We start from the raw sequence: 9,417 nt of genomic DNA on the forward strand, positions 1-9,417 counted from the left end.
TATAAATTTGGTTTTGATTACACTAGAAATAAATAATATAGTGCCTACCCACTTACTACTAAATTTATGTACTTATATATTTGTTTTACTATCAACGCGACCCGAACTTTTAAAATTATCCAAACTATAATCATAGGGGTTCCTAGCATTTACGTATTGATGAAAAGCTCTTGTGACTTATTGCATTTCTAAATATTTGTTTTACCGTAGCAAATGTTTATTCACCTGCTTACATTGCTAAATATTATTTCAAAGTATTTGTAATCGTAAACGAAGGTACGAAGGATTTATGGCAAGAAAATGTCAATATTCCTTTATATTTAATCATTTATAAGGGTCTCAGAATCATCCTACAAATTATTTCAATTACTATTTTATTTTCAGGCATGTCCAAAGTATGTTGATAAATATATTAGTACTTGTTCCAATTAAAAACATACAATATTTTGATATATAAGAATCGAATGCCGCTAACACTGTCCGGGTTTGAGTTTTGCTGAAAACTTAACCTACGTCAAATATGGACATTTAAATGATTGTGAGCTCAGAATAAAATATAATATGTCAAAACGTAACATATTTTTTTTATATATATAAAAGCTGGCAATCGAGCAGACGGCCTACTTGATGGGCAGTAGGCACCGTCGCCCATGGACATCCGCAACAGAGATGTTGCGGATGTCCATGGGCGTTGTCAACCTTGGTTATTTAGGAAGAGGGCTGGGTGGTAATAAGGAAATGACAAGAAAGGGTAAGACAGGGAAAGGGCAACCGGCTCTCTCACTAATCGGATGAAACGCAGCCATTGAAGACTACTTCACGCCGATCTTCTATGAGAAGTTGGTACTTCCCCAGTCGAGCCAGCCCATGTTCGATCTGTAGTTACTTGACCACAGCTAGGCTCTACCACCTATAAAACCACTTATGGACGTACAAAAAATTTTTAAAGATTTTTATTTTAAAATAGCTGCTACCCGCGACTCCGTTTACGTTAAGGAAAACAAAAAACAATGAAAAAACTTTTAAAATCCCTCTCACGCGTTATAACACATAATTTCGAGATTGGGAAACAATTAGGGTAAGTTACTCCTTATTACAAAAGATAGCTGCCAATAGAAGTCGCACAAAAATTAATCCAGCCATTTCAGAGATTAGCCGGAATAAACAGACAGACAAAAATTATAAAAAATGCTATTTTGGTGTATGTACCATAGGTATATACATATGTATACCCTTATCCGTGTACACTCGTATTTTATTTTTGAAACAAATGATCATTCGTGATTTACCTTTCCATTTTATTTATTTTCAAATTACTTCAGGTACTTGTTCTTCTTTCGTAGTATTGTAATTACACACAAAATTACCTGTTCATTGGCTGTTATATATAAAATAAATTTTAAAAGAGATTTTGGTTTTAATATAACTAGTTACATAGAAAACTTCAAGAGTTTTATGCCACATTATTTGTGATCCATATGTTTAGCCTATATAATCTTGTTGAGTTCTTGATAGCAGTTATTGTAGATTTTACATAGAAATTTTTTTAATGAACAATAGGTATAACAACTTTTTTATGCAAATTTTTGTAAAGGTTAAGTTTTCATCAATTAAATATACTCATAAGTAAAGTAAACTTTACTAAATACCTGTGATAAGGTTTTTATTGTTTATGTAACGAATAATTAATCAGATCATTATTTAGAATAACACATTATGAAAATTAAAATCAAAATAATATATGTCGAAGAGCCATGTCCAAGTTGATTATTAGGAGCTGTGACGTCAGCGATGTTATCGTTACATAACACTATTTCCACCTATCAGGTTATCCATTTTCACCAATAAAGCACTCTCACTTACTCGCACCACTTTATTTTCAACACTTTAACTAACACTTAGTAATTTCTCCTGGATAGCTCTCACACCACTGTGTCCTCGCCACAGATGTCTCCGAATATAAATGGTTTTCGTGGAGTCATTACATTTACTCTTAATTTTAAATAATAACTTACAAAGATTATTCGTAGTAATTCAATTAAACAGTAATCATTACAAAAGTTTTCGTAATCAATTATTAAACCAACTAAACTTTATATTGCCATTTAAAATTTAAAAAAAATCATAATTGAATAACATTGATTACAAAATGGTTACTGTTTAAGTTTGTGTTTTACTAAAACTCACAAAATAACTTATCTTTACATATTACAAATCACGATACGAATTGCCATTTACTTTCCTTCAATACAAATCGTACGACGATCTATAAAACAAATAATTTTGTTAAAGTTATTACTAACGCCTTGACATTGTTTATGTCACATCTACCCTCTAAAGTGAAATACATATGAAACAACTATACATATGAAACAACTACCCTTTATAATGGTTTGTTAAATGTCGTTGCGCCGACATATACAATTTTATAATAGTGTAATTTTGTAACTTGGCTGTCATAAAAAAATGGTTTAACACTTAGCTCTAATTGTGTTTCAAAAAATACATAATTTTAGGTCTAAATGCTATAATAATTGTAAATATTTTTTTAGCATTGAACGCACAGTTAAAAGTTAAGAAAGTAACAACATAACAGACAACCAAATGTCACTTTGACAGCTGTCTTTTAACCATTAAATATTTATATATTGCATGTTGTGAAATATAAAATATTACCTGATCCACATTAATCTTGCTCAAACTGTGTATCAAATCCAGACCAATACATTAAAACAAGGGTATTGTACCTACATGTGATATTCAAGAATTTGTAACATGTCGGATAGTGAAGAAAACCTGCATCGTTTGGAGGGAACTCCAAACAATGCTCCTGGAGGTCTTATTATCAAGAAAAAAGATAAACCGCCTGATTTCCAATTTGCCAAACCGTCCTTGTTAGGTCTAGATAAGTTGGCCGCTGCTAAAAGAATGCAGAACCGCTTAATTTCTTTTCAAAACGAAGACAACTATGGAGATGATATTGAGGATAAAAGTGGTTCCAGTGGTGTAAGGGAGCGGAAATATAGGAAGCATAATGAAGAAACCCCGACGTACACCGGTGGCTTATCAGAACAAGCAAGAGCAAGGATGTTGGAAAGATTAGAAATGTAATGTAATTTATATTTATCAACAATAAATACATTTTATAAAATGATTTTCACTTGGTATTGAAATATCTTTACCAAAATGGGCTCATACTTTTGCATAGAATTTCAAATGAATAGATGATCATGAGTTTGTTAATGTAAACCTTGTTAGTCTGTATTATTTGTATTGTTGATTATTGCCATCATTTATTATGCTTTCCAAGCATATTTTAAACTCATAAAACAAGGAGTTTTATTAGAAAAACATATATATTTACAGGAAAGAAAAGAAAGCGAGAGAAAAAGGTGTGCATAATTCAACACAAGAAGAGAAAAAGTCACATTCCAAAGATGAAGAAAACAGCCGATTTCACCATTATGGTCGTGGGCATCGTGACAAGGACAGAAGACGTGACTACGATAGAAGAGACAGAGACAGATATAGGGATCGGAATGACAGGAATAAGAGCGAAAGGGATAGAAGGAGAGATTCAGAGAGGAGGGAAAGAGACCGCGACACTGATAGAGATAGCTCACGACGGAGTTACTATGAACCCAGGTTTAAAGATGAACCAAGAACACCAAGGTGACAATAGAGTTTTTTATTTAGACACAGATATAATTGCAAAGCAGATTTGTTATTCAAGTCCCAAAATAGAATTTAATTCTTGCGAATAGACATATTGCCCCTAAAATAAAATGCTGTCATATATAATATGTATACTTAAAATGATCATGAATGAGTTATTGGTGAGAAAGTTGTCATCTTTATATAATTGAGAGATATATCGCATAATATTTTGTAATAATAAGTGCAAACCTGATAGCATGATGTGCTTTGAAACAAATTTTGTTGAATTATTGAACATCCTTAATCTCTACCTCTCATATGTAAAGCTATTCTGCCACAACTGCTTAATTGATAAAGCAACTAGACTGCAATATTCTGGAAGCTGCAGTTTCGAATAGTTTCAAATCCTATTCTGCTTGTGTCTATGAATTTTTATTCAAATGTTTCGATTTAAATTTTAATTGAAGGTAAGAGATATGTTTTCATTTTTTCATTGCTCATATTTGTTATTAACATTTCAGCATAAAAGCTCTCAAACCAACGGACAAAACAGCTTGGGATGATGATGACGATGACCCTAAGGCCGTAAGGAAGTCAAGTTGGGACTTCCCCACACCACTGCCCAGAGACTTGGCGGATAGATCAGCTCGGAGTGAACGTAAACCCACCAGAGACTATAAAGGAAGAGCATATGAAGATACCGTTAGAGCTACACCTCATAAGTACATATAGGATTCGTAGTTCAGTTATTTTTACTAACTCTCCTTACCTCATAGGCTCAATAATGCGTTTTTCTTTTATTTAAACCTATAGTTTTTTTCTTATCTTAAGTCATGTCAATCTTCAATGGAATTTTACAGTTGGTCACATTGTTCTATACCAGTTAATATTTTCTCAGTGTGATTGTAGTGAAATACATTTTCCACAAGCCTTTCTAACTTGTGTCATAACAAATCAACAAAATATGTGTTACCATTTCAATCATTTATATTTTCAATGAATATTTTTATCGTATTATTTATTTCTTTAATAATTCAACATTCAATAGATACTGTGTATGTGTAAGTAAGGTCAATGTTTTCTGTTTTTGTGACTGAGTTTACCAATATTAAGATAGTAAGTACCGTATGCTAGAATCTAGATTGATGTAGTTATATCACCGTAATCTAATGTAAATATTATATGGCTTGTTTCATCAGATGGGTGAGCTCACGACGAGGACTGGATGTAGACGACCCTGAGTGGCAGGAAGCAGAGAAGAAATTAGATCGAGCCTGGTACAACATGGGAGAGGGTCGGTTTGATAATAATGCTTGAATACATTAAATATGTACATAGAATATAGTGACATATATATATTATTGAGATTTTATCATTTTAAAACATCAATTGAGAGCATAATTTAAAATCCGAACATCATGAGATCTAAATCTTTAAATATCTTAAGTTTAATGTACTATCTTAGCAGAACATCTAAATGAATTACAGGTGAAACCGACGAATCGGATCCGTTCGCCGGCACCAGCGCTGAGTATATAGCGAAGAAAGAAGAGCAGATAGAGAAGAGAAGGAACCGGAAGGTGTCAGCGGCGAGGCAGCAGATAGACAGAGACAACGAGCTGTGGGAGAGGAACCGCATGCTCACCAGCGGGGTGGTGCACTCCATCAACGTCAACAACGACCTCGACGAGGTAGGCAGGGGACTTGATTTATTCACTGGAAATTGCGCCCTATGACACCGACTGACGGTCCGAGATCACTCAAAATCAGTCAAGCCATTTCAGACTTTTAGCGAACACTTTTTTTTTTGTACATAGATAATATTTACATTTTAGTGGTATGTACAGACACTATGATTAATATTCTCCAAATATTTTGTCCTTCAATAGGAGAACGTAGACCGAGTACATCTTCTAGTACACAATATAGTTCCGCCATTCCTCGACGGCAGGATAGTGTTCACTAAACAACCTGAGCCTGTTATACCGGTGAGTACTACACTTATAATAAAAGGTGTTACACAGTTTAAATGTTGAGTTAATTTTAATATCGCTTCTTAAAGGTCAAAGACCCGACATCGGACATGGCGATAAATGCTAGGAAAGGGTCCGCTTTAGTGAAGGCGTTCAGAGAACAGAAGGAAAGAAGAAGGGCACAGAAGAAACATTGGAAGTTGGAGGGAACGAAGATTGGTTTGTATATACATACCCTCCTTAACATGAGAATGGCTTTTCATAGGATATGTACTATGTACTGTATATATGCATTGATATGGAGTTACGAAAACCTCTAAGACAATTGCTATTAAAATTTTAATAGTTTGTATGTGTTTATTTTATTTTTTATATTAACAAAATTATTTTTAATATAACACCACATTCTCCTACATAACCACGTCCAAACAGATTAAAATTGGATTATATGGAAAAATTGGAATTAACACAAATAACCTTCCTTCCTCTTTCAGGTAACATAATGGGCATACAGAAACAAGAGGAAGAAATAGAAGACGGACCCACGAAACAGGCGTACAAATACGCCGAGCACTTGGATAAAGGTACAGACTATACGCGCCGTCACTAATTCTGATGTCGCGACTGCACTGCGGGGAAGTTTCATCAAAATCAGTTTGCAAGTGTTTGCATGAAACAGCAACCACCGTCCAAATATCCTCACCGGCGATCACAGTTATAATATGAATAATGTTACATCTTCAGGTTTAACTTCATGCAGCAGCTCTGCTGTGTGCTTGTGAGGGGTTATTGTAGGGATTTATTGAAATTATATTATATTTGTTTCGTGTATGTTCTCTGACGTGTTGTTTGTGTTGCCAGCGGGCGAGGAAGCGGAGTCCAAATCAGATTTCGTCAAGAAGTTGTCTATAACGGAGCAGAGACGTTTCTTGCCCGTGTTCGCTGTCCGAGAACAACTCATGCAGGTGGTGAGGGAGAACAACGTTATCATTATAGTCGGTCAGTATTTATGTTATCATTACTTTGTATATTATTCAGCAAGACCTAAAGTCGCTCCAAATTATTTTTTTGATAACATCTTATATTTTTCCCATTCAAAAACATCCCAACTATGCGAGTGCATTCCTATCGATATTATGAATTCATTGATTTATTCATCAAGACAATTTCATTCAATAAATATCATAACAGTTTTAGTGATTAAGTTTTGGCTGTCGAGTTAACAGTTCCATATAAATAAAAAGGCAATGAACTCCACGATACATCTGTCCCAACCAGGTGAAACCGGAAGTGGTAAGACGACCCAACTGACACAATACCTCCACGAGGACGGTTACAGTAAGATGGGCGCCATCGGCTGTACGCAACCCAGACGCGTGGCCGCCATGTCCGTGGCCAAGAGAGTTGCTGATGAAATGGGAGTTAAATTAGGTCAGTTATATTAACTACATATATATATCTGTATATGACTATAGTACAACTAGACAGGGCGTAGGTAACTCCCCAGCGGACGCTAAGAACAAACGTAGCTTTATATAAACACAGTATCTCGGTAGTCTCGGTCGGATCAAACTGATCATCAGCTCCAGGTTTTGAAGGACCAGCTAAAACTGTAACTCCGAATAATGTCATCCATAATCCGGTTCTAGGATTTGTCTATTGAGATTACTCTTTGTAGTTTGATCGTCAATGACCAGGTACCACAAAACTGAGCGTTAATAAGGAACCGGAGGGTTAAGTTAAGGCTTCTGAGATTGTTCATCCCGTCTACCTATTGTAATATGCTTGTAACTGTTAAACAGCAAGTCGCAATTATATGAAAAGACGAATTGTAGTTGGCTTTATTTATTACTTTGCCACGTAATAAAAAAATACGATTTCCTCTTTTTGTGATATTATAAAAATAGTTTAACGAGTTTGTCCCTCAGTTACTGCGGATCAACTAAAAATAAACTTGCAGTCTTGTTAAAGACGATTAATATTCGATCAATATTCGGTCAGGTGAGGAAGTTGGTTACGCGATACGTTTCGAGGACTGCACCAACCCGTCCACGGTCATCAAGTACATGACGGACGGGATCCTGCTGCGGGAGGGTCTGCGGGACCCCGACCTCGACCAGTACAGCGCCATCATCATGGACGAGGCGCACGAGAGGTCTCTCTCCACTGACATGCTGTTCGGACTTTTGAGAGAGGTAAGTTACCTTTAATGATAGGTATAATAAGACCAGATACAAAATGTTGTTGGCTTTGTTTGGGTATCAACAACAGTTCTGTAAGACTACTGTATTATCAGGGGCAGATCTACTAAAAGGCTGTTTGGGCTGCAGCCCAGGGCCCCGCTAATACAGAGGGCCCTCAACCTAACTGAAACCAAAAGACGATATTGTCAATAGTAAAAATTATCTAGAATTAAAAAAATCCAATGATGAAGCTGGCAACACTACGATCGATCAACCCGTGTGCGCATTTGTCAAAAACGAAAGGGGAATTCCCTGTCGTTTGTTTTCGGTCGGTGTATTCCGTGTTTGGCTGTTACTGGGGACTTCCTCCGCTAATCGCACGACGAAATTTTTGTTATTTTTCTTCACTTCTGTTGTCGCCGACTATATTGACGTATTGACTTTTTTATTGTTAGAAGTGTGTTAAGTGAGTGTGTCAAGTTTTCTAAGTGATAGATAACTTAAAACTTATAAGGACCGGACCTCTCTTAATTTACAAAAATTGAAAGTATTCAGCATAACTCGACAACTGCTTTTAATAGGCAGTAGGTAAGTAAAAAGAATTTTAAAACGTGACTTTTTTATTTTTATTTCAGTTTTCAAAACTAAATGAATCAAATTCGTTCGATATTTAATAGTTATAATTTGTGAATTGCTACACTCATTAGAAAGTACGTATTAAAATTAGAAGTTCTATCCAGTTCTTTGTTTATCTTCAGAAAAATATCTTATATTACAATATGTCTGCTAGAAAATATAAGAGCTGAAAAAAGAAAATTACAGTTTTAAAAATTGAAACAAAACAAAAATTGAAACTTTTTTTAGATCGGAACATATAAACGCGAATGAAATAACTATAAATCTATTAAAAAACGTAATGGAAGGCATTTTATGCGAAGAATCTAAACGAAGGAAGCAAAAAATCGCAAAACCTGGAAAAAAATACAAGTGATGAAATATGCAAGGTTTTGAAAACACAAATAAAAACACCAACTATGAAAATGTGCATAATCTTGACTTCCAGCAACCCTTTGGTTCCTCTGAAAACAAAATTGGTGTTCAACAAAAGGAAGGTAACACCGATACCGAGGTGGAAGAAATTTTGAAAATATTAAACTTGAGTTTGAGAAATGTGTTGACGTGGGCGTGTGGCCAGATATGCTAAATAACGATTTTATTAATTTCGTCCTCTCACATGAAATGACTAACTTTCAAAATAAAGATCCGAATAATATACTAATAATATATCCGAATAATATGTATATTCAGCATCAATGAAGCAATATAAAGAACAAAACAGATCTTTTTCAAAAAGGTATTTCACTAGAAAAATAAAAATGACCAATTACTGGAAAGATCTTGGTTATGTTATTCAAAAAGGATTAGTACTGTTTTTTGTTTGACTTGCAAACTTTTTTCTAAAACACCTTCTCAATACACAGCCGATTTTCTGATTGGAAACACAGGATTTTGTTTAAAAAATCACGAAAATTCTAATGAACATAAGAATTCAATGTTGGTGTGGTTGACACGAAAAGGAAATAAGTCTGTTTTAGACGAGCAGC

At 34.7% G+C, this 9,417-nt stretch overlaps 1 protein-coding gene across 2 annotated transcripts in view; it reads left to right on the forward strand.

Moving 5' to 3' along the window:
• The first annotated feature begins 2,624 nt into the window (after positions 1–2,624).
• The window catches only part of LOC116772458 (pre-mRNA-splicing factor ATP-dependent RNA helicase PRP16), a 47,039-nt gene continuing 40,246 nt past the window's right edge, over positions 2,625–9,417 (forward strand). The window contains exons 1-11 of one of the 2 annotated variants that reach the window (XM_032664658.2): positions 2,625–3,107; positions 3,367–3,672; positions 4,179–4,379; positions 4,857–4,951; positions 5,146–5,348; positions 5,547–5,645; positions 5,720–5,849; positions 6,125–6,214; positions 6,492–6,629; positions 6,909–7,061; positions 7,632–7,825. In XM_032664658.2, the coding sequence (XP_032520549.2) occupies positions 2,776–3,107; positions 3,367–3,672; positions 4,179–4,379; positions 4,857–4,951; positions 5,146–5,348; positions 5,547–5,645; positions 5,720–5,849; positions 6,125–6,214; positions 6,492–6,629; positions 6,909–7,061; positions 7,632–7,825 (1,941 nt within the window). In that variant the 5' untranslated portion in view covers positions 2,625–2,775. Of the gene's footprint in view, positions 3,108–3,366; positions 3,673–4,178; positions 4,380–4,856; positions 4,952–5,145; positions 5,349–5,546; positions 5,646–5,719; positions 5,850–6,124; positions 6,215–6,491; positions 6,630–6,908; positions 7,062–7,631; positions 7,826–7,913; positions 8,402–9,417 lie in introns of those variants that run through there. The other variant, XM_061522299.1, reaches the window with a different exon arrangement.

Source organism: Danaus plexippus, chromosome 12 (genome assembly GCF_018135715.1).
Source record: "Danaus plexippus chromosome 12, MEX_DaPlex, whole genome shotgun sequence".
Taxonomy (NCBI): Eukaryota; Metazoa; Arthropoda; class Insecta; order Lepidoptera; family Nymphalidae; genus Danaus; species Danaus plexippus.